Source organism: Ixodes scapularis, unplaced genomic scaffold (assembly GCF_016920785.2).
Source record: "Ixodes scapularis isolate PalLabHiFi unplaced genomic scaffold, ASM1692078v2 PGA_scaffold0__279_contigs__length_252992795, whole genome shotgun sequence".
NCBI classification, from domain to species: Eukaryota; Metazoa; Arthropoda; class Arachnida; order Ixodida; family Ixodidae; genus Ixodes; species Ixodes scapularis.
In genome coordinates, this window is record NW_024609835.1 from 194,602,962 (window position 1) to 194,629,300 (window position 26,339).

The 26,339-nt window shown below is 44.5% G+C and overlaps 1 protein-coding gene across 1 annotated transcript in view; it reads left to right on the forward strand.

Annotated features, from left to right (window-relative positions):
• Positions 1–6,338: 6,338 nt before the first annotated feature.
• The window catches only part of LOC8023227 (protein maelstrom homolog), an 88,421-nt gene continuing 68,420 nt past the window's right edge, over positions 6,339–26,339 (forward strand). The window contains exons 1-2 of the mRNA XM_040208282.2: positions 6,339–6,601; positions 6,929–7,039. Of these exons, the coding sequence (XP_040064216.1) occupies positions 6,479–6,601; positions 6,929–7,039 (234 nt within the window). The 5' untranslated portion in view covers positions 6,339–6,478. The remainder of the gene's footprint in view (positions 6,602–6,928; positions 7,040–26,339) is intronic.

The following is a 26,339-nucleotide window of genomic DNA, read 5'->3' on the forward strand; positions in this document are numbered from 1 at the left end:
GAGCGAAATTGAACGATGACGTCATGAGCCTAAAAATCACTTTATTGCAATTTTAAGCGCAAAGTTGCTGCAGAAAGTAATTGATACAATAGGTCTGTGATAATTCAAACTGATATTTCTTACTTCCGGTTAATTCAAACAGACTTGAAAATTTTGGTTGTCCCGTTATGTTTTTAATGTATTTATAAGCCACTTAATTCAAACGGCGTTTTCGCTTAAAGGGCCCATGAAACAAATTTTGACTGGAATAAATCAATTTATATTGGGATTTTACTAATAACACATCATTCAGTGGGCCAAAAGAAAAAAGGTAGAAAGTCAAAAGCCTGGCTTTCGGTACGAAAATTAAAAAAAAACACAAGGAACTATTTCGTAACTCCTTCCCTTCGTAAGCTCTCTGCATTTTCACTGTGATACATCCGTGGTCCCTGTAGCGCGTTGCAAAGCCCCCCCCAGCGCGTCACCAGGTCCAAACGCACGTCACATGGCACCGGACCTCACTTAATCCGAATGTTAAGTTGGGCTAGTTGGTTGTTCATGACTGGAAGGATGCGCCGAAAGAATGGGACAAAAGAAGTAGGTAACGACGACACGTGTCGTCGTTACCTACTTCTTTTGTCCTTGTCTTTCGGCGCTTCCTTCCAGTCTCACTTAATCCCTTCACCCCTAAGCTGACATTGTGGTGGAAGCTACGTGCTTGCCGGACAATCAGCGGCCTCCCTTTCATCACCTGACCTCATTCTCTGCGCGTGGGTATGCGCGAGAGAGTGTGATCACGTGGCAAAAACGTGGCTGGCACAACGAGCACGTAGCTTCCGCAGCACTGTCAGCTTCGGTGTAATTGAGGTGGGGAAAGCAACTTTTGTCTGAATTTTGAGCGACGGGCTAATCTTCTAGGGGGACAATGGCTGTGTCCCGGTACTCAAACGAGAGTCCGAGCAAGAGGGGACTGCCCCGTTTCCATCTTCTTGAACTGTTTGGTAGAATGCGCGATTTATGAGTTGAAGAGGAAAGCTAAACAGGAAAAAGTTGGAAAAGCGTTTCATGACTCCTTTAATTCATACTTTTGTTCTCGCGGCCCTGTTGAGTATGCTTCTCTCCGAGCGCCGGTGCACCGCAGAGAAGCAAACATGCGGAGCGTGCTTTCATGACTGTTGTTTCTCCGCAGTGCACCGGTGCTCATAAAGAAGCACACTCAACGGGGCTCAAGCAGGCACACATAAGCGGAAAACAGCGTTCACATTATGTGCTTCAAGACTAGCAATGATGACCAAGACGACATCGAGGATGAGGACCAGCTCACTGGCATCATGCTTTCTGGCCTTGAAGCACATAATGTGAACGCCGGGCAGGCGGAATATGCTAGTTTCGACGATGATGTGTTTGTTTGTCGTGATGACTCATTAGAGGACATAGTACAGGAAGTAACGCCAGCAAAGTGCAGCAGTGAGAGTGAAGATGACGATGAAGAAAGGGATGACTTGCTACCAACTGTCACAGCCATAGCTTTGAGCACATCGCTCAGCTCCGGAAGTTTCTGTCTGCAAAGGAAGAGTCCCGTAAAGAGCTACTTGCGTTGGCTGGTATTGAAAATTTTATTTTGAGATCGTATCTGCTGACTAAACAGTCCACAATCGACAAATTTTTTGCCGGATGAATAAACTCAATGTCACAGCTCTTTCACTAATGTGTTACGCCTGTACTTGCTTATAATTAGGCCTATGTAGAGGAAACTGGCAAAAATCTGCTTTGTATGAGTAGCTATCCATGTAACAAATCATAACGCTGTCTAGTATCATATTTAGATGAATTTCTGATAATTCAAACTAAAATATGTGACTTCCTGGAGTTTGAATTAATGAGACTCTACTGTAGTTTGCTGTACGGCATTTCGCATTCAACGAGTCATTTTGTCACTGTACACAGACGAAAGCATAAAAGCGTTCGGACAAGTTACGCATTCACGGCTGCACGATGCTGGCAACTGTAGGGCGAGTCGTTAGACTGCCTTTGGTGAAAGAGTCCTGTTTGTAACACTGTGCCGCTGGAGCAAATCCACAGATTGATTGCTACTTCCTTGGCGATACAACCACTGCCTTCTCACGTCGACACATGGGAAATACCGCAAACAAAAGCAGACACCGTCACGACTTTGCAAGGCGAAACCGGAGAGATCAAGAGCGGAAGAATTGCTTGAGTGTTGACGTGCTAAGTGGCATCAACAGCAGAGGCCTGCCATTAAAAAAAAAAAAGAATACTAGTTTGTAGTTTCTTTGCTGGACGTGACGTCACGACAACTGACGGCAGCGATTGGCTGGCAGAGTGATGTAGATTCTTTTGGGGGGAATTTGCCACTGAATTCATAACCTGACATCAAATGTAGTTTCTAAACATGGCAGATATAATCAGGCCAGTTTCCGTCCACAATGCTGCCGCCTACTCTGTCGCACAGATTATTTCCGTTGCTAAGGGGCAATTGGTGCTTTATGTAAACATAGGCTGGACGTGCGTGTAGGAAAAATAACATGAATGACCGACCACATCATTGACTCGTCCAACATATTGCCGCGAGCGCAGCTGGCCAAGAACCGTGGTGTAACGGTTATCGCGCGTCCCTTCCACGCTGAAAGCAAGGGTTCGATTCCTAGTCGCGACTACACATTTTTGTTGACAGTGTAATTTGATGTTCTGGTGAATTCGAGAACCGTCTTGCTGATTCGAGGTTAGAATGTTCTACGCGCCGAACCTTCTACGCCGAACGATCCAGAAACCCACAAGGGTACATAAGGGATTCCGCAGGGCGAGCGGAGTCAGTCTCGCCCCAGCGTTCGACTCAGCTGTTACGCCGACTTCGACGCCCACGACGCTCTGTTATTATCTTTTGTACCCTTTTAGTTTTGGGCACAAGTTCGCCCCATTAAACGTTTCAGTTTTTCCAGTTATTCTTTGTTTTCTCGCCTGTTTATTTGTGACAATATTGCAAAAAAAACAAAAACAAAAAACCGACAAGTCAACATTTTTTTTTTGTTTTTTCTTCATTTTTAGTGGCTATCGTGTAACATTGAAGTATAAGTACCGAGTAAAATAAAACTAAAGAAAAAGTACATAACGTAAGGTGTACATGAACTCTATAGATATAATACCAGTCCCAATGGTTTAGCAAAGAAGCAAGTCTTCTCAGAAAACCCCCTCTCTCACTTGAGTCCGTTTTCTAATATTTGAATCTTAAAAAGAAGTTGCCCCAAAAAAACGGCAGAAAATGCACAAAACAAAGTGACAGTGCCTAAAAAGGTCACACCTGCCTTTTCACATGGCTCTCGGAACTACATCCCGTGCAGGATGCAGAACGGTACCCATGGGCTAGCTGCAGTTGTAACCCAGTGCTTGTAGTATATCGCAGCTGCTTTGAAGGGAGAGAGGCCACCTCCTTCATGTCGTGGTACCGGGAGAAGCAATATTAAAGAGCCGCAGGCGTCGAGCACCTTGTATTTCTGTGCATCCACAATGCAATTCTGGGACAGCAAGGACAGAAAACTTCAGTAACACAGTGAACAAAAAAGAGACCAAAAGAGTAGGCATGCAGGCGAGCGTGAATTGTAGACACAGCTAAAACTCAAGGCACAAGGAAGCAGAAAGAGGGCACATGAAGAGGCCTTTCGACTTCCTTGCATGTCGGATTTGAGTCTCGTACCGGGTAGTAAGAACCAACAATACTGGTTCCCTAGCCTTTCCTGTCTCAAGAAGCCTTGGAACAAAGATATCCTACTCGTCATTCATCTCGTTTTCTCTTCTCGGGCAGATTAAAGTGCACGCTGCGGCAGTAAACTGCCTCGAAGGGGCTCAACTCACACTTCTAAGAGAATGATTGGCGAGCAACTTCTCCATTGTGTACTACGTGCAATCCATGTTTTAAAGGTGCACTCCAGCATTTTCTTCATTGTCCCCGATTTGCCTAAAAACTTGCTAAACACATCAACAAACATCGCTGAAATAGTAACCGAAATAGCTTTTTTTCGCAAAGTCACAGAATTTACAATTTTGGTCATCATTGTGTTTTTCAAAGTGAAAAGCTCTACTGGCAACATTGAAATTGAGACGTCATGGGAAGGCAAAGGTTCACTCTTAGGGCTGTAGACTTTGTTCACAACTGATCACAAACAGTTTCATGGTGTCAAAAGAATGCTTTGGAAGGTCGCCCCAAATCCCACCCAGCAGCACGAAACAAATGCTCGGCATAGTTCATTTCTACACAGCCGCTCGAACCGTGAGCCCGTCATCCTGTGACACAAGCACGTAACTAGAGGGGGTTCATGGAGCCCGGCCCGGCCCGCTCCGCCGCTGCCGCCTCCCGCCCCCAAAACAAAATCCTGGCTATGTGCCTGCGTGACGTCACGGCAATGAAAAGCACAAGTATATTTCAATCTTGGATTGGCATCATACACGACAGTGGTAGGAACATTACTTGTGTCGAGCTAGAGAAGCCATATTGGGGGCTACCCCAGCTACATCCACACTGGCTTTCATGGCAGTTATGTGCGATGCAGACAGCTTTCACTATTTCAACCGAGTGCCTAGGCAAACACAGAAGCAGCAACATAAGACAATCAGGGGAAGACGCCGAGTTGTACAGGCTAAGGAGGAAGGACGTAGTACAGCGAGCTATCTAGTCCAGGCTATTCCTCTGAGAAATGCAGTCGGTGGAAATGTAGGTCAGTTATTCCCGCCATTAATTTAGGTAACTAATGCAAGCATTACACTATTTTGCATATTTCTCTATTGCAACGCTAGTCATCCGCAGCAGAAATAACGCCCCAAACTAAAAAGAAGTCTCGTTGCATTGTTAACACAGACATCAAGTCTATTAGGAAAAGCCAGCTGTGCCATCCACCTGTTCATAAGCGAGCTGGAGTTCATCAAAGCACAACCGAGAATCTCTCGGAAGTACTTGGTTCCTTTTCAGTAGTTATTGAATGAAAACACAGTGCAGTGGTGATTACCATCAGCACAGCCTTGTCACTGGCACTGCTGTCCCTCGGGTGGCACATGCACGACATGGCCTGCAAGCCACATATATCTCTAAAAGAAAGCTGCATAGGATGCACTTACCGTGGCTAGCGTCGCCACCCAGCGAGCTTGCACAAACCCTCTGCATGGCACGCAGTGCTGTTCAGAACAGAGCGGCACTGGCTAGCCAGTTAATGCGAAGGCTTGTAGTGTCTTGCTGCTGCCTTGGCAAAGCTGCAAGTCACCTCTTTCACGCCTTGTGGTGACCATCAGCTTCAAAAGAAACGGTGTTGAATCGCGACCAGCTATAACCTGTCGCACAAGGATAAAAGGGTGTGAATGTGCAGACTCCTATCTGTTTGCTTTTGTCTAGCGTGTGAGTTTTGTTCGAGAAGAAAACAACCATGACACTTCTTTCACAGTAATATGCAAAACAAAAACGAGAACGGCTCGGTTATTAATAAGTTGTGTGCAGCCGAGGCACGGGTGCGAGGGCGTAGCTCCGCAGAATGTTCGTTTTGCACGGCTGCTCGTGCAAAAAGGGCGCTTTTGCGCTCGGGCCTGTGCCTTTTCTGCACACAACCTATGTTACAGAGTGTATAGCACGCCTTCGAGAGCACTCGCGTGCGGCGAGAAATCCATCATATACAGGGTACGATCGCAGGAAACCTCGCAGGGGTGCAGGAAGCTGCAAGTGCACGGTGCACCAGAATGTGAAACTAGAGGTGGTGATAGAATTTCACAGTTTGAGAATATGACGTTACTTGGGTCAAAATATAGAAACGAAAAACGTAACTGCCTTACCGGCTGATGATAAGGGCCATCGGAGCACGACCAACTATTTGTTGTGATCGGGGCATTCGATTGGACGCGGGTTGGTAAAGATTTGAAAAACACGAAAGAATAAAACATGCAGGGACGAAGACAGACAGCGCAGTTCTTTGTTAACATGAAATGTAAGATGAAGCACATTATTCTGTCGGATCAAATGGTTTTGTTGAAATAGGTTTAGCTCGCAAGTCAGCCGTTCTTCGGCGGGCTTTCAGCTTTCTGCGATGGTTGTTTTTTATTGTGAACGCAGGCTCAAACAATGTAGGCAGCGGCGCCAAATAGATCTGAAACGAAGAAACAGCTCGGACGCGTGGAACGAACACACATAGAGATCACATCACAGGAAAACTCAAACCACTCACCTTTCGTTCGACGACGGTTCGTCAGGCACGATGTTTCCGATGTTTCTCCGGGCGTTGAGGAGACCGCGTCTGTTTCCGTGCTCCTATTGGTCGTGACGTCACCAAATTTCATCCAATAAAGTGCGCGCCGAAGTTGTCTCTAGTCGCCGGTGTGTGGTTGGTGTGGTGTCCGGTGTTTTTTAGTGGATAAACCTCTGTCACCTCTGTCCTCAGCCGTCGCTGTCTGTCATTCTCTGTACTGTTAGGCTGTTTGCTTTCGCAGTCTCTGACATTCTCTCGCGATGGCACCGAAGAAGAAAGGGCCCTTCTTCTTTCTCATGAGAGAAATTCAGAACACACTCAAGCAAGAAAACAAACCGTGCTCGATGGAAGACGCTCGCGTCGAGGCGGGCCTCGTGTGGGAGGTAAGCGTTGCTCGCTCCTCCGTCACGTTTTCGTAACGTGACATTTGTCCTGGGACATTTGTTCTGGGACACCTCCAAGACGGCACCCTGCCATCGTCATCTCGTGGGGTACGCTGCTGGCACCATGAAACTTAAGTTGTCCGAACGGACAAGGAAACCGAGCGCACACTCAAGTCGTCTCAGCCAACCGTTTTTTTTTTTTTTTTTTGTGCGACAGTGTATTGCGAAGCTTACAGCGCGAAGTGAAGTTTCCTCGTGGTCGACGAGCAGCTAGTAGTAGACAGACGGAATAGCGTGACAGAATGCTGCACTCATTCTTCGTTTCAGAATATGACGGCTGATGAACGCGCTGTGTACGAGAACATGGCACGGGACTACAGGGAGCGGGGCCGAGGTTCCCTGTACAACAAGTTCACGTCTGATGGCCGTCCCATAGCGGTGAGATTCGAAGACGTTATCTTCCGCATGCCGTAGGCCTCGTTCTCGTTCGGTTACAAGCTTGCCCTCGCTGTAAGACCTTTTGTCGTGAATATAAGGATCACGAATCAGCCTGGTTACCTCTGTGCTGTTTGAATGAAATGGGGAAGCTTTGGGAACTGTCTGGCAAGAAAGCATACTATTAGGAGAATGCTATGCATAGTGTACTATATCAGTTGCGTGCCACCAGAAGCACACTGTTTGGTGCAATATGTGAAACGCTATACAAGGAACACTCAGCGTGGTTCATGCCTATGTCACCAAGGTGACGTCTGTTGCACATGAGAAACGTCGGTGCCGTCATGACCACGCTGGTGGACACTGGTCCCTGACATACCAGGTTAACCACCAGCTCTTTTAGGTGTTGAGACTGTGCCCCTGACTTGTTACTTGGGCACAGCCAAAATTTGTTGCAAAAATCGTTCTGGCAGTTTTGCTATCGTTAGGGTGACCATATTCCTCAAGGTAGAAAACGGGACATCCCAGCCCGGAGGGAGGGAGGGAGGGAATTTAATGCAAGAACTGCTATTTCAAAGCGTTAACATACGTACGTGACGCATGCAGAACGTTAACTAAAAAAAAAAATATTTCTATTCACGAGTCTTGACAAAGAAACGTGTTTGTAAGCAAGAACAGTTCTCTCAATTTTACTGGGTAAATATTTTAACGTACCCACATTTTTTTTTGTGAAATATACTTGTAACATGTTGGCATAGTTTCCGCTTGCTTCAACTCGCTTTGTGCCAATTTCGAAATTATGCGCTCCTGCAAAAACGGGACATGATTCCTTATTTGCACAAAAAGACGGGACGGCCAAAACGGACCTCAAAAACGGGACTGTCCCGGCCAAAACGGGACGTCTGGTCACCCTAGCTATCGTAGGCAAGACTGCCAGGGCAGCAAAACGCCAAGTATATCTCTGCACGTAAGACACAACCAAAGAGCGGCAGAAATGACGCCTTGTTGCCTTCGGAGAAGAGTGCTGCAAAGCTGGAGGGTTGCCTTTGTGTCTATTATCGGAACCAGGGGCGGATGCAGGAATTTCCTGAGGGGGGGCGGTCAGGTGTCGGTCAGTGTACCATATGTTTAGGGACCCCCTCCCCCTCTCCTTCGTTTTACGCCTTAAAATTTACACAAGCAGAAATCAAGGGGGGGGTCAGGACATCCGGACCCCCCCTCTAAATCCGCCCCTGATTGGAACACGAGTGACAAATTGTTTTCATTTTTCCACTGGACTGAGGTCGTTCTTATTTTCGTTTTTATGTACCCAAGACAGGTAGAAAATATTTTATTAACCCCTTAAGTGCCACATTTTTTTCCCTAAAAGTGCCATATTTTTTTTTTATTTTGACTTATTTCTCTAGTATTACACATATCATTTCAAAAGTTTATTACGAAAAAATCAGCGGAGGTGAAAAAAATATTTGCCAACTAATATGAGTGCTGCCATCTACGATCAGCGCCGCAAAACTACACGGACGAGCCTTGCTCGTCCGTGGAGTTGAAGGCTACCGAAGAAACCGCTGGACGAGCCGAGCTCGTCCATGGCATTTTTAGCCCAAAAATGGCCAACGAGCGCAGCTTGTCCAAGGCACTTAAAGGGACACTGACAGGGTATTTATGCTCGCCGAGGTTTTTAGTTGTACGTGACATATGAGAGCTCAACTACCCAGAACAGAATTTGCGGCTCGAAATTCGGTTTCTTTCCGCCCGAAAACCGCCGATCAAGAACTGGCCGGTTCGAGTCTCGCTCACTCTCTTTTCCGCGGTCACGGGCCGTTTTCTAAGGTATCGATGCGACCACCAAATTTAATCAAAGTCGTGGGTCACTGAAAGCACACACTCAATATTAAAAATAGAAAAAAATATAAAACCCATTTTTTGTGGCTTCTAAAAAGCTGCAAATACGTTGATTGAAAAAAAAGTTCCACAGACAACCGGAAGCATTCTGTGCGTGCGTCGTTTCGCGTATCGTGGGACTCGCAGGGACGGCGATGGCAGCGGACGACGGGCGTGGGACCTCTATTTCAGATCTGTCGTTCGCGGTACCGGCGAATTCTGTCTACTTTTAAAAGAGAAATTTGGGACTGATCAAAAGAATTGGTATTCATCCCGTACGACACGCCCGACCACCAAACCGATTTGCACGAAGACGTCGCCGAGCCGTCGCTCCCTTCTTGTGGCTGAAGACATCGCTCGCGCAAACGTCAAGCGCGACGTGTCTACTTCGAGTGGAATATGCACGCGTACGATTTCTTTACTAGGTGAGAATGTCGCCAATGCGTGGTGCATCCCGACTTCGACCCGGGAGTGCTTTTGCTAGAGGAAACTCGGCAGCAAACTTTCCAACTTGCAGTTTATCGGCTAAATTATTACTAAGGAAAAAAATACCCCACTTTCGATATGCCCCAGTAGCTCAGTGGGAAAGACGTCCCTTTCACACCCGGTAGAGCCGGGTTCGATCCCCCGTGAAACTTCTTTTTTATTTTTTTTTTTCCTAAATATTTTCTGATGTTTACATTTCTTTTTTTTTTTTTTACAATTATTACTGAAGAAACAAAAAAAAAAAAAAAGACAAATGCTGTGGACGACACGTCGCTGAATTAGATGGTATGGGATATCCTTTTTGACACCTGCGAACTCAATGTAATCAATCACTTTCCACAAAATGCAAGGAGCATATAAATCAGGTAGCGTCCGCTTTCCGAGGTGCCCGTAAATGGTCTACAGGAATTGCAGCCAGCCATTGGTCCCGATCCCGTTGATCTTTCGGAAACTCTGTCGCACAATGCCACTTCTGTTTCGGACGCGGGACATGTGAGCCAGCTCTTCACGCAACATCTTGGGTGTATTCTTTTCGGAGCCGATCAAAATTCACCACGGGCACTCACTACTCATCTCCAACTCCTCAATGTACAAAACAACTCATCTTGGAGTAGAGAACAACGAGCGGAACATACATAACTGCAAAAGAATCCCACGGCGAGCAGTTCCCATACGCCGCATGTCGTCTGCTACCGGGAAGGAGAAAAAAACAAAAAAAAAAACACGGTCGGGTGTAGCCACGTGACTTCCGCCACTCACTCTCTTCTCTCCACTTCTCCGACCTCCGTCGGGTTTCGGTTTCGGTTTCGAGCAGTTGCGTCTTTTGGTTTTATTAAAAAAATACGCTACTCTGTTGCAAAATATTAATTGGGTAGTCCTCCGACACCATAATGAAGCGCCTGGCAAAAAATTAAAAAAAAATTTTGGGGGGTGTCAGTGTCCCTTTAAGGGGTTAATATGTTGATGTGCTAGTTGGTATAAATTAATTCAATGCTCAGTTTTCAGTCTTATGAACAGATATATTTGATGCATGACACATTGTTGAGGTATGTTCAGAACTGTAACGGGCTATTGTACATAGGCCTATAAATGTATTCGCGACTCCACCGACCTATAGGGGGCGCCACCACCAAACAAACATGGCGGCTGGGTCCAGGTAGCGTCGGCTCGGCCGGGCCGCCTGAACGGGTGGTGCATTCAATTTAACAGATTTTCTTTTGTTTAATGCCCAATTTCATAGGTATTTGAACTGAGACGGGTAAGTGTAGCCGGTGCACATAAACTTGCAGAGCATAGTTTTGTTTTCCTGGTATTTTTGTTCTTTTCATGTCAAACTTTCGTTTTGGAGGTTTCGTTCAACACCGAAACTATGTGCTCCGGAGAGACGGTGATAGACTCTAATCAGTTTTGATCAGCTAAGGAAAGCGGCGATGAGTACAGAATTGTTCCACCAAGAGTAATTTTCAGCTAACTCGCATGCCTCGACCATGCGACTTATCTGTCCGCGAAATCGAGCTTTTCTGCGTATCCGCGTTTAAGAAACAGCTCCAGTCGTCTGCTCGGTCAACAACACAGGCTTCAGGAAAATTACGAAAATTAAGCAATCGCTTCTTGAGCCAAGGAGCATGTTAACCCGCTGGCGCCCCACTAAGCAGCTGATACTCGTATTTCAATTCAGGTTTTAGTAGCAATCTACAAGTGATTTTGACGAGCGGGTTGTGTATTATATTAAGTGCTATGTCGCACTAAAGCGATATTAGTATATCCTTTGGGTTGAAATAGGAGCTTAGTTGACTAGATATTATGTGAAGTGCTGAATAAAAGTATATTTGGCAGACAGAGAGCTGTTGAAAATTATCGTCTATAGAAGAAGAAAAAAAGGAGATATACGACGAAAAAGAAGGGACGATGACAGCTACGGCGCTCCAAAAGCAAACGGAACCATCATGTAAATATTGTATATAAATCCTTTCTTGTTCAACTAACTCGACGCAGTTGTTCCCCTAATGTAACGCAAAATCATGGTGCCTAAACCCGGGAATAGCTGAGCCAAGGTCAAACAAGAAAAGACTTTGAACATCCATCGTAAGGTCTAACGATCGTCTAAGGTACTTACCGCAACGGAAATGGATCCTCTAACGCCAGCAGCCATCGATCAACTCAAAAGAAGAAGAGCAGTGGTTCGGTCATCGGCTACCAGAATTATAACCGAAACCGTCACTCTTCTATCCATGGAACCAAAGCCCATCGGTGAGCTGGAAGAAAAACTTAACATCTTAACAATCAGAGGCTGCACTGAAGGAAATTAACGACCAGATTGAGAGAGCCATCACTGACAACACGCTCGAACAGGAGATTGAAACCGCTGAAGGCTACACAGAAAGAATTAGCGCAACGAAAACAAAGATCCTTCAGAGTCTCAGAGAGCAAGAGCGAATGATCAACAGAACGTCGGAGACCTCGACACAAGTTGGTAGATCGGAACAACAGCTCTATGCAAGTCGGACACACGCAACAGCGAAGCTTCCGAAATTAGAAATCGCCAAATTTTCTGGAGATATTCGGTCATGGCAAGGCTTCTGGGACCAGTTTGACGCTACGATCCACAAAAATGTGTCTCTCTCGGCAATTGACAAGTTTAAATACTTGAAGAGCTACCTTACAAGCAAAGCTGCTGCGGCAATTGACGGTTTTCAACTAACATCTGAAAATTGCGCAGTTGCACTGGACATTCTGAAAGCAAGATTCGGGAAAAAAGAACTCATCATAGAAGAACATCTTGCACGGTTGCTGGCTGTAAGAACAATAAGCAACTCTCAGGACGTCGAGAAGCTCAGGTTATTATACGACGAAGTTGAGTCTGGAGTTCGTAGTCTTGAGGCACTTGGTGTATGTTCAACCACATACGGAACAATCCTCCTAACAGTTCTGCGAAAAGCCGTGCCATCAGATCTCGAACTGGAATATCATCGAAAGACAACAGCAGTATCAACAAACGAAGGCAACGAGCTAAAACGATTCTTGGACTTCCTGAAAACGGAAATTGAAAGCCGAGAGCGGACTCAGCATAGAAATCAAAGAAAACCAACTTCCAATTTGGATAGAGCCACTCCTGGAGGAAGAGACCGACAGACACAATACCCACCTTCGGCAGCTGTGTTTGCGACAGGAACTCAGAAAGAAGAGAAACAATGCTTGTTCTGTGGATCCTATGACCACCTAGCTGCCAACTGTTCTATACCAATGCCATTGGAAGAGAAAAAAGAAATGCTGAAAAGGAACAATCGATGCTTTCGATGCACGAAGCAAAACCACCGTGCAAGGGATTGCAGAAGCGCAAGGTGGCTAAAGTGCGCACAATGTTCTAAAAGGCATGCCATGGCAATGTGCTATCCAAGCTACAACGTGCTAGGAAACAAGGGTCCGCACGAAAATTCTAGTGCAAGTAAGGAGGAAGCCCCTAACGAAAGAGTGCTGCAGTCCTCTCTAAAGGCAACGAATAGCAAAAACAGAGGGCCGTGCCAAGTCCTTCTACAAACGGCAAAAGCATGGGCAGAAGGTGAACAAAACCGTGTGCTTGTCCGGCTTCTCATTGATGGCGGAAGCCAACGCACCTTTGTGAGACGAGACATCTCAGAGAAACTTCACCTGAACGTTTTAGGAGAAGAGGACCTAACGATCTTCACCTTTGGAGAAGGCGCTGCAACATCTTCAAGAAAGTGTCGAAGAGTAGAGCTATGGCTGCGCAACCAATACAACAGAAAGGACGTACGAATTGAAGCCCTAGAAGTCCCACAGATATGTGCTGTCATCATTCACACACCACCAGACGTCACGCTGGACATACCAGAAGACATGCTGCTTGCTGATACGTCTCTCAACAACGACGAATGTGAAAACGGAATCAGCCTACTAATCGGAGCCGACCACTATTGGGACGTGGTAAGTGGAAGCGTGAGACGCCTGAAAACAGGATTGATGGCCGTCGGCACCATCCTCGGTTGAACTCTACAAGGGCCCATGTCCTCAAGATCATCTACTGCTATCTACTCATCAATTACTGGAGTGATGAAGGTTACGACAGCTGACGCAACTGAGATATCAACACAATTGCGATCGTTCTGGGAACTGGAGCATATCGGAATTAAGGAACAAGAAACGTCAACCAACGAAATTGCTCAATTTGAAGACTTTAAAAAGAGCGTAAAATATGAAGACGGACGATACCAAGTTTTTCTCCCTTGGAATGATAAAGTTGAGATGCTCAAAGACAACGAAGAGAACGCAGAACGAAGACTCCGATCACTGACTGGACGCCTCATGAAAAACAAAGCGTTCATGAGAGACTACGACACAGCAATGCGGGAATATTTTGGCAATGGGTTTGCAGAAAAGGTTCAAAGTAATGAAAAAAGCGGAAATCCTGTATATTACATGCCACACCAAGCGGTTGTGCGACAGGAACGACTGACAACAAAATTGCGGGTGGTGTTCGACGCGTCCTCCAGCGCTGCAGGGGAACTTTCACTGAATGACACCTTATCCAGTGGAACGAACTTAAATCCTGAATTAATAGACCTGCTGATCGAGTTTCATACTCACAATGTCGTCGTAATAGCAGACATCGAGAAGGCTTTTTTACAGGTGATGTTGGCGGAGCAAGACAGAGATGCCTTACGTTCTTTATGGTACGAAACTACTCCGCAGTAAGGACATCACCTTCCGCCTATAACAACATGGAGAATGACCAGAGTTCCATTTGGGGCAACATCAAGTCCGTTTCTCCTGGCAGCAACGTTGAGACACCATTTCGACTTGATGAACGAAGAATTTCCCGATACCTCGAATACTTTAAAACAGCACATGTATGTTGACGACCTGGTAACTGGCGCCGATGATTTGGAAGGAGCCCAGGTACTGTGCAGAGAAGCAATACAAGGAGAGAAAGCGCAGACCTACTTTGCAAATCACAGGATTAGGTGGAAAACAATTGTAGAAAGAGCCGCATGGTGGGGCGGTTTTTGGGAGAGACTAGTGAGGTCGGTCAAAGTCTCACTACGCAAGGTTCTGGGCCGTAGTAGTTTGAATTTCGAAGAACTGGCCACGGTCCTCACTGAGGTAGAAGCTGTAGTCAACTCCCGTCCAGTGACATGCATTTATAACAACCCTAAAAAACCAGAGGCTCTATCTCCAGCACACTTTTTATTGGGACGTAAACTGACCACCCTTCCCCCACATCACTTACCAGCAAAAGATGAAGCAAGTTCTGGACACTTAGCGCGACGTTGGAAATATCGATGCACTATCATAGAGCAATTTTGGAGAAGATGGAGATCTGAATATTTGCTAGAACTGAGGTCAGCTCACATCACCAAACCCAACAGTTCAAGTGGTTTACAAACCGATGACATCGTCCTTCTCAAAGACGACCGACTCCCACGGCAGATGTGGAAATTCTGCAGAGTTCAAGAGACTTTCCCAGGAAAGGACGGCAAGGTTCGAGCATGCAGGATTGTGCTGCCCGGTGGGGGAGAGCTCCGCCGTCCGATACAGTTATTATACCCGCTGGAATTGCAAGAATGAGAATCCGCTCATTTCAAGGGGAGTTTGTTGAAAATTATCGTCTATAGAAGAAGAAAAAAAGGAGATATACGACGAAAAAGAAGGGACGATGACAGCTACGGCGCTCCAAAAGCAAACGGAACCATCATGTAGATATTGTATATAAATCCTTTCTTGTTCAACTAACTCGACGCAGTTGTTCCCCTAATGTAACGCAAAAAGAGCTACTACTTAAACTTAGCCAAATGGTTCTAGCCGGTAGCACGGAGACGAATCCGGACAAACTGAAGAGAGTCTTCACCGGAGATTCACGCAGAACCTCTCTGCATTAAACTTGACTTCGAATCCTGAATGAAGAAATTGAGTATTTTTGTAGCCAGACAACCTGAGCAAAGTGGACGTGTATTGCTGCTGGCTTCGACGGGGCTATAATATAAATATTGGAGGCGCGATAGATCATAGTGCCGTGACGGCTTCTAACTTTGCGAGACGCGTCCCTCACCTTTTTAAAGCAGATAATTTCCTTCATTAATCATATGCAGCGAGCAGGTTTTCTTGAATTAAATAATTGCGAAATCAGCCCAACTCCTTCAGTGTTCCAGAGGCTTTTTTGGCAACAAGCAGCCAAGATGAATAGCCAACGCACCAACCGGCGTGGGTGGCTCAAACTTGAAGCTAATCGAACAAACCAAACTCAAGGAAAGCAGCTATCGAACCTTCCCATTCACTTGACTGCCACATTGGTGTTCCTTCCAGTGAAACACCTCGTCTGTCGTCCTCATTTCACTGTTCTACATCCGTATAAAGAAACCACTTATCAGTTACCAACTAGTCGTCACTTCGAATGTGATTCGAGACAGACAAGAAATGAAAATGCTTTTCCGTAATTCCTCCCCATCCAGGAAATCGAAAGCACGTGACCGTGTGTTGGAGAGCAAACGAATTTCAAGCAGGTGGTGGAAGGAAACAATCTACTGAGTCTTCACCACACTAATGAACACTCAGGCAAACTTAAGAAATTCTTGGACCTTCGTCAAATTACATTGTTAGCCACCGTGCCGACAACACATGTCCGCGAAAGCCACCAGAGGCGCGGAGCGACCTGGTCCGGCTGGTTCCCGGTTTTCCCTCTTGGTGGCGGCCGTTTTGCTGGAGTCGCGAATAGGATGACTGAAGTAACGAGGCTTGATCTAAAATGGGCTGTAAAAATCGGTGCCTGCACGTAGCAAACTAAATTTTTCGTCAAAGGTGTATTTCATGGGTCGGTTTTTTCTTGTAAAATTAGAAAACATAGCTCCCTGGCTGTGAAAAATAGTGCCAAAATACCTGCCAGGGTCATTGGTGGACGGTGACGCAGACGTCTGAGTCGAGCGGCGGGGCATGTTTGGCACATACATTGATAGATGGTGCTATAGCCCTATCGAGCCTGCTTGCGACGAGACCGTGATCTACTAAAATAAACATTACCTTTTTGAAGTGTACCCTTTGGTTTAAAAATAAATGCGGCCAATAAAAGCAAAATTTGAAGTTACAAAGTTACGACGCCATTCTTGCTGCCGACGGATTTCATCTGCGTGTCATCTGCTTTCTTTCGCTGGTCGGCTGCGCCTTCCGACGCTGCTCTGTTGCCATCTATCGATAGGTGCGCCAAATGCACCCCGCCACTCGACTCGTCTGCGTCGCCGTCTGCCGTTGACCCTGGCGAGTTTTTGGCCCTATTTCCTACAGAAAGGGAACTACACTTCGTTATTTTACAAGAAGGAACCAAACTGTGAAATACAGCTTTGACGAAAAGTTTAAATTGCTACGTGCAGGCACCGATTTTTACGGCCCATTTTAGATAGAGCCTGGTTATTTCAGTCACCTTATAGATGCTGGAATGCAAATGTACGGTGCTTTGACAAAACCATACTTCGTAAATTTGAAAGAAAGGCAGCATTGCATAACCTCGCGTTTGCCTGACCCGTGTGGCCCTGCGTTGCTTAGCATCAAGGAAAAACACTGAATCTAATGATTATAGTCACTCTAATATTGAGACTATACCTCTTCTAATTCTAGTGATTTTGTGCTTTACCGTAGTGGGCACTTGTACGAAGCGCCCACTTCGTACAAGTGCCCACTATTAACATTTTCCATATTTGTGAATTCTGCAAATTATATGTTAAACGCCCACGCTCTCTAAGCACTGGAATCGCCCAAGAATATTCAGCCTGTTGTGGTGGCCACAAGACCACCAGCGGCGATGATGGGGATGTCACGTGAAAATAAATGTGCTTTCTCTGATTCCGTTCACCCTGCCCTCAAATCTCTTCATTGGCCGTCATCTTGGTTATTACAGATTTGACCAGACAAGCGCCCATGTCTAGATTAACCCAGTTTTCAGTTAAAGTGGGGCGGGCGCTTCCATGTCTTTTACGGTAAACATTTTTAACAGGAGCAAAGAGATTTTATTTATTTATTTATTTAATTTTTCCTCAAGGCCAGAGGCATTACAGAGGGGGAAAGCAAAGAAAAACACAGAAAAGGAAAACAAGCCTAGAAATAAGTTAAACACACTCAACAAATAAAAGATTAGTAATTGCAGTTTTGAAAAGGTCAGAGTCCGTGATGGTGGCAATTGTCCCGGGAAGGTGGTTCCATTCTCGTGATGTACGAGGGACAAACGATGAATGAAATGTTGTTGTGTTAGAAATTGGAATACCAACCTTGTGATTGTGATCGTTGCGAGAAGAAACGTAAAAAGGACAGGATATTAATTTGTCGCGCAGGATAGAATTGTGGAAATAAATCTTATGGAATAAAGAAAGGCGAGAAATGCTACGACGCAAGGCTAAAGGCGGCAATGATAGAGTAGCTTTCATGGCAGTTTTGCTAGCAGTGTTGTGGTAGTTAGAAAGGATGAAACGAGCTGATCTGTTTTGAATCGCTTCCAATGCAGTGATGAGGGTGACTTGTCCAGGATCCCAGACAGAGGCTGCATATTCCAACCTTGGACGAATTAATGTTTTATAAAGGGTCAACTTTGGTGCAACTGGAGCTAATGAAAAATTTTGTTTAACATAACCTAACATGCGGTTAGCGTTAGAGGAAACATACTGAATATGATTCTTCCATGAAAGGTCAGATGTTATGTGCATGCCGAGGTATTTATAAGACAACACCGGCTCCATATAAACCTGATCAAGAAAATAGTTACGATTGTCAGAAGATTGTCGAGATACACGCATAGACTTACATTTGTTAGCGTTAAGGCTCATTGACCATAAATCACACCACTCGATGATAGTGTTAATGTCGAACTGTAGAGCACTGGTGTCACGATTATCTTCTAATTTCACGATAAAGATTAAGTATTAGTTGTATTTTTTTACCTTTGTCATTTTCGGGAATGTACAGCAACAGATGTACAGTCTGCTGCAATATAGAAGACCCACTGGGAGTGTGTGACCGAGATGGTGACCAGCGGGGGCGCTGTGAGCGCTCCAGGCAATTCCATTCTATTTAAGGATAGGACTCGCTCGGGGCTTAGCTAAAGCGCTTATCAGTTTTGGTTTTGAGGCGGAGAGCAGTTCATCAGCCTCATGCCACGGCTATGTCTTTCTAATGCAGCAATTGCTGACTCATATTTTAAAGCACGAGATCCGTGCCATTCTTCTAACTAATGAATGCTCTCTTTAATGAATTTTATCTTTTGAATATCGGACTCGGTTATAACTTTAGTATTTGTTTATTTCGTAGTGCCTGTTTCGACATTCTACACCAAAAACAGCTGATAAAAAAAATGGAGATTACGAGCTTGTTTCGAGCCTTTGTGATAATATGTCTCGACATGGCACTGACGAAGGGAGCCCTTCTGCTAAACTGAACGAATGAGTGTCGTCCCCTCGAAGCAGAATCGAATTGCCTGAACCCCGTGCAGTTCCCCTGCCCACCGCCGCCTAGGCCATGCGCTCCCAGTGGTTCTTTCATAGTGCAGAAGACTGTACCAGATCTTCATCTTCATCTGCAACAGACTGTCAAGTACCACATAAAATCATCTGTCAACCCATCATTTCAGCAAAAGCCCAAACATAAGCACGAGTCGTACAGAGCTGAATACGCTTGCATAAAGGGGGGGTTCTCCGACTCCACTGGCACATCGTTGCCGCCGTAAACATGTGCACACTAAACGGAACACGAAGTTGTTTTAGGCAGGCAGGAAACCCCAAAGAAGCCAAGTGTCTTAGTGAAACGAAGTCTGCTACTTCGTTTCACTAATCCCTTAGATTTTTCCAAAATCTAGGGAATTTGCACCAACATTGCACCAGAACTTATTTTCACTCTATTAATACTGAAAATATAACAAAAAAACAGTGAGTGCGCATGCGAGCTGGTGGATGTTGATCATGATGTAGAAAACCCGAGACTGTGGTAAAAGCAGGGACACTTGGTCGAAGAAGAAAGACAGGGGAAAAGAACGCCTCAAACTCGGCCACTGCGTTTATTTCCTTAATGTTTTATATATCCGCAACCTGACCACCGACGTCACAAGGTCGGTGGTTAGGTTGTGGATATACAAGACATTGAGGAAGTAAACGCATAGCTGAGTTTGAGACGTTCTTTTCCCCTGTCTTCTTCAACCAAGTCTCCCTGCTTTTACTACAGTCTCGGGTTTTCTACATCATAAATTGTTACGGTAGGTTGGTGCGATTTTCTGAAAATTTCAATTATCGTCTTAAATAACCTTGTATTTGATTTGATTTCTGTATCAAACATTTAAAGTACTCGGAAGTTCGACAATATTTCTCATGCTTGTTGTCTGTTCTGACTGGATAGCTAGCATCGTTGAGTGCGCACGTCACCGCACACTGCAGTAAAGCGGTAACTGCGTCGTAGTAGGCAAAGCAGTTTTGCATGTCTTGCTTTTTTGCAGTGCACCCACATGCTAAGGGTGAAGCCCTATGTGTAATGATCGCCAAAGCGGAACATTGCGCATGGTTTCTGGAAGAAAACTGCGGCTGGGTGATTTCAGATAAGATCGACCAAAGGTTGGCTGGTCGACATTTTTAAATCAACTGATGTTTTTATATGCTATTGTCTAGTGTCTGGTATAAACAAATCCAAACTTAGTTTTGACCAGAAAAAATATTTGGGGTCAGGAAAAATCGTAAGGCATGAAGAGGTGAACAGTTGCATTAACGCGCACTGATAGAGGGTACAGCTTGCTCGTAATATATAGTAATTATATTTATTTAAATTTTTTTTTTTTAAAACTTGCCAAACATGCCTCCTTGAACGACAAATGGCAAACTTTGGAGGCCTGTATCTCACGAAATAATTTAATCATTGCGAACAATGTAGCTCGTCTTTCAAGAAGTACTCTAGGGCAGCAGACAGGTTCTCAAGGGTCACCTTGCACCTTGTGTAAGGATCCGCTCATACCACACCATGCTTTTCCTTACCTAACACGTAGACACTGTCGCCATGTTAACCTTTCCTAGGTTAACATGGCGATAGTCTTTACGATCTACTGTATTTAGGTGGGGCTCGAGTATCTAGGGGTTCTACTCTCTGTAGGTGTCCCTCTTTGTGCCTGACATTATCGCCCGTGGCGACAGGCACGGCTGTCAGTAAACAGGCATCGGCGGCCATATTTGGCTGGTTGAAGTGATCCCCCTCATTCTTGACAGCGAGCGGGGCAATGTGAAAAAAGATTGTATCGGCTGTTTTGCCAGAGCTAGCGATGAGAGTCACCTGCTACTTCCGTCAACTATTGCGTCGTAATCGTGATCTTCGCGAGGAAATGATTGTTGCTAGCCACAGAACACTATCACGCAGAAAGGGAATGCTTGAGTATGTTTTTATTCTAAATGTAAGACTGGCATATTTGCAGGATAATTTGCAGATAGTATTTTACTTCTATATGGCTATATTTAAAAAATAAATAAGGTACCTAGGGATACAATAGTCAAGGTGTATTTAGGCAAACATGAGAAAAAAAATCAAACAACGAAAAATTCCGATGCAAATTAAAAAGAAACACCACCTTTGATTTTTTTTTTTTAAATTTGGTTACCCTGTTATACTCTATTTCAGCATTCATTTCTATGAAAACATGTTGGATTATTTTATTGAGAACGAAGGAACAACTCCCCAAAGTAGGGTCCTTTTTCAAAGCCTACATTTAGCAGTGCCCTATACAAGAAGTGACTCTGAGTTCCAGTTTCCTGAAACTAACACACACCTTTTATATATTTTTATTCAGATAAGGGCATTGATAACTATAGAAATCGTTCACACGCTACAATTGAGGGGAAACTACTGTGGGGGTACAAAGAGCTACCATATTACGAACTAGTGATGGGAACTTTGTTTACTTTATTTTCCTACCGCACTATATGCTCCTCTCTCTTACCCTCTATCTCCATCTCTCTCTCTTATAGAGAAAGAGATGGAAATAAAGATGGAGAAATGGATGCTGATGCCAAGGTCCCAACCAGAAGGACGTGATCTCTGTCATGCTCAACGGGTAGAAAACGTTTGTTCCAAGGCGCTTCCTGACACTCAATCCGAGAGGCCTTTCGTGTATACAAAGACCGGGGTGGAACGGCAGCGCCATTTGCGCCAGACGCATTTGTCTGTGCCATCGTGCGCCATTTTGCGGAAACTGCGCCACAGCCAATACCTCGCGCCATTATGCACAAAATCGCAAAACGTGTGGCAAAAAAATTTTATTTTGTCTTGGTTTCGGGTTTCTATCGACTCGATTGGCAGCAAAGAGTGCGTTTAACTTGGTCGGCCTTGCAGTCCTTTGTTCTGTTTATTCTCCCTGTGTATCCCAAGTCGGAATTGCGGAAAAACTCGGGGGTCAGATTTTAAGCGCTACACCACCTGCGATTGGGTTGTTATTCTTCAATCATAAGCGGTTAAGCAAGTCGGCCGAGGTGAGGTCGAGTCGTTGGGCGTCAGATTGCCTGAGGCTCAGCGGCCCCGGATCCAGGCGTCAGCCAGTTGAAAACACACGAGCAAAAGATTTCGTATAGTAGTAATTCATCGTTAGAAGTTGGAACCGCATTCCCGCAAGATGAATCGTGATTTTATAGAACTGAAACGCGGTCCGATACGAAAACTTGCCGGCCAGCAGCTCTCCCGCGAGCGGTCGATCTGCTCGCCGTACTTTAAACTTGCTCCTGCTTATCGCTTCGAATATGATAACTCCGTTAATCATAGTCTGCTGCTTTGATATTGGGTTAAATTCAAAATTTGTTGTCCTGTTCCTCCATACAACTGCATGTCCATTGCTTACGCATGTCACGTGGTTCGCACATATAACTACTATGTCGAGCATGTGTGGGTTGTGTGATAGGCAGTGCTGGTTTGCTTTTTGAGAAAAATACTTTTGAGAAAAATACCACTCAGAAAAATATAAGGACACTATCTTCAGAAACATATGGTGCTTGCTTTTTGGTCCTCATTAAGGCTCACAAAGTTTCAAGTTTTCGCATCTGTTAGGCTGTTATCCCATCTAGCTGGGTTCCTAACCACTCATATTGATCTGTGCTGCTAAGCACAATTGAAATTGCTCCCTTGCTTGTCTAAGACACCAGCTGAAGTGCAATGAAAACTGATCTGAGCTGCTTCTAACCTGCTCCAGGATGTAGTTTTAGCTGCTCTAAAACAGCTGTTTCAGCTGCTCCCGTGGCTGCTCCCAAGTATATTTCATGAGTTCCGCCCCTGAAAGACAAGCATCCAGATTCCGGCGTTGGGCTAACAAAACTTTATTCCTTGCGCCCTAGCTGGGTCATATGTATTCCACACCAGAAAGTGGCGTTTGTGCGCGCTGCACCAATTATTATGTTTGTATTGCCGCTGTAGAGAACATTACAGGATCAACATTCAACACTGCTGAAATGAACTCAGCATTTCTGTGCGACCCACTAACAAGTCTGTGCCTTTGGGGAGATTGCGATCACTGCCCAAAAGGCCAGTCTCTTACACTCAAGGAACTTCATATCCCCGAGGATGAAGAGATTCTGCTTACAATAAGAAAATCCAACGACCTTGTGAAAAAAAAAAAAAAAAAAATTGTATTTTCAGATTTTGCTAAAAGTTGTTCAAGTAACTTTTGAAAATTGGATACTTCACAACCATATGGACAAACGCAAGATAAAGCGCTCTACAATGAAAAGCAGCTGCATGCAACGCGGGAGCATTGTCTTTCATTTTGACTGCTGAAAACTGGACCATCGTGCTTCCTGACAAAGTTAAAGCATATCACTGAAGAAAAAAAAGTTACGATATTTACATGTGTAGTGACAAGAAAATCTACAAACAACGTTGCTATCATCAGTGAGCACCTCTGTGACGACGTCACTCTCACATGCTTGGCTCTAGAAAAAATGAGCGAGTGGGTTGAAGACAACGTTCCGGTATACTCGCACGTGACGCACATAAGTGACGGGGCCACCAGTCATTTGAAGAATCGCTACCAGCTTCACCAGTTTGCACAGAATGATTGCCCACAAGTTTAGTGGTTATTTTCTGCATCTGGACATGGGAAAATACATGCGACGGAGTTGGCGGACTCCTGAAGCACCAGGTCATGCTGAACAACCTGAGACAACGTTCAATAAACGCGATTCAGACGGCCAGGACAATGGTGAGCGTTCTATTTGAGAAACTGGGTGCATCTCGCATATCTGGAGGAAAATGAGCTTGTTCGGTATCGTCAGCAACAAAAAAAAAGAAGAAAAAAAGAAGAGTGGCTGACGGTGCGCGTCTTTCCTGGCATTCAGTCTTGGCACGCGTGGCGGCTGTGCAAGTCATCAAAAGAAGGAACCTGTGACATATATATAGCAAGGACAGTTGGGCCTAAGCCTTAGTGTAAATTGCCGAATTTGATGCCCCAAGGACTGCTAATTTTGAATGCAGGGTTATGTTATTTATCACTGTTTTCTTTGCAGGGTATTTAACCTACTGTTTTACTAGGTGATTGATTATAATCTTTATTTGATCCACATATGAGAATCACGAAACATTATCCTCGCGCAGGATAAAATATCTCGGCTTGCCACGTTCCATTCGTACACCCAGACTTTCGAAGCTCTTACAGTCCGGCGCGGTGGCACCGCACACCTGAAATGGTTTGTCCCCGGAAATACATAACTAACCTAAACAATATTAGTATTCTATATTTTTGTGTGTGGAAGTAAAGTTGCTTCTTTTATTTTAAATATAAATTATACTGGAAAGTAAAACTTCACACTGCATCATCTTTTCTCGAATCACTGGTCTCTAATATGATACCTCTTTGTACACTGTATGTTAAAATGCTGTACATAGTTTCTTCTCACTTCTAGTGTGTGACCAATATCTCTAGTTGTCAGTGACCTCATTTGAATAAAAATATATGAAAGATGTGTGTTATTTTCTTGAAACTGGAACTCAAGAGTCACTTCTCTTATATGGCACTGCTAACTGTAGGCTTTGAAAAAGAACCCTACTTTGGGAGTTGTGTCTTCTTTCTCAATAAAAAATGCAACGTGTTTTTAATAGAAATGAATGTTGAAATAAAGTATAACAGGGTACCCAAATTTAAAAAAACAATTGAAGGTGGTGTTTTCCTTTTATTTGCACTGGAATTTTTCATTGTTTGATTTTTTTTCCATGTTTGCCTAAATATATTCTGAATATTGTATAACTCAGATACCTTATTCATTTTTTAAATATTAGCCATATATAAGTAAAATTCTACCTGCAAATTATATGATAATGATTAAATTATTTCACAAGATACAGGCCTCCAAATTTTGCCATTTGTCATTCGAGCAGGCATGTTTTGCAATTTTTAGAAAAATAAATAAAATTTCAATAAATATTATTACTTTATATTACAAGCAAGCTGTACCAATTGTTTGTTTTTAAAAAGTGCTAGAATTTTTCTAACTTTATCCTTTTAGTTATTCGCTTTCAAATGTGCCCCCTCCATCAGTGTGCGTTAATGCAACTGTCCACCTCTTCATGCCTTAAAATTTTTTATTCTGTCCCCAAATTTTTTTTCTGGTCAAAACTAAGTGTGGATTTGTTTATACCAGACACTAGACAATGCCATATAAAATCATCAGTTGATTTAAAAATGTTGACCAGCCACTCTTCGGTCGATCTTATCTGAAATCACCCGGCTAGTATATATTGCAGACTGCAATGTTCTGACAATACTATCTTTTTCTCATTCAAGATTCATTAAAGGAGCTGTGCAAGAATTCCAGGGCTTTGCTTGAATTATTGTGGAAGTTGATGCCTGACACTTCTGAAGTGAACTACAGAAAGCAGGTTTTGCCTGGATACCCTAGTTTTTATTTAAAAAAAAAAAAAAGATCCAGGTTTTTGCCGTCTCTCAACTCGTACATCGTCTTCCGGGTCACGTGCGCAGTGGCGTTGATGGGGTAAGCACGGGGTTCCGGAAAAGTTCCCTCTTCAGAGCCATCAGTGAGCAGCGAGAACTCATCCGCTTGCGACTGCGCGACCATGCTGGCGGGCACCCTGCGAACAAAGGAAAGTCTCATCTGGGTCCGGCCATACCCGTCCGGCCCTGTCCCCCTCCCCCTTTGGCTTCTGGCAGCTGTTCGCGGTAGCAGAGAGAGCTGACGGTTTTGTGGACCTAGGATGGATGGTGCCACTAAAACTCTGTATAATAAAAGTTTTGTCGATGATACCAGCTTTTTGACACACTTATATATATGTTGGAATGACAAGATTTATAGAAAAGTTACCTTTTATCGAGCAGGTATTGGCACAACTTGCTATCTTTCTACAAGATTCTCGATTGACGTCACGCCGCATGCTTCTCATGGCCGCCGCTCCTGGCTGCAGGTCAGGGAATATTCAAAGTTTTGCCTCGCTTGCCGCCGCGGAATCGCAACATTTCTATGAAAGGAGGTGTGTTTTCTGTCATTTGTGACAAGGTGAACAATATCAAAAGCAGAAGATGCCAATTCTTTCAACCTTAAAATCGTTGCACAGCTCCTTTAAGGATTGAGTATTGTAAGAAAACTTTTATAAACTGCTCTATAAATCTATTAATTATGTCAACTCACATTATCTGTTTGATGGGACAGTGGGTGAATACAGAAGATTAAAACTAAATTAACTGGAGCAGTAAATGCAAGCCTGGGATTTAACCTTAACCCAATCGCTACTGTACGCATCGCACGCTGCCGGGCCTTCCATACCGCATGTTTTTCCCCTGTGACTGTTTGTTTTGTTTCCCCTGTGACTGTTTTGCTTGTATAATAAGCTTTTACAGTAAAACTCGGTTCAGAAAACATGTTTATTTACATGCTTAAGCATTTCGTTCAAGAGTTTAAATTAATAGGCCCTCACAGATCCTTCCTCG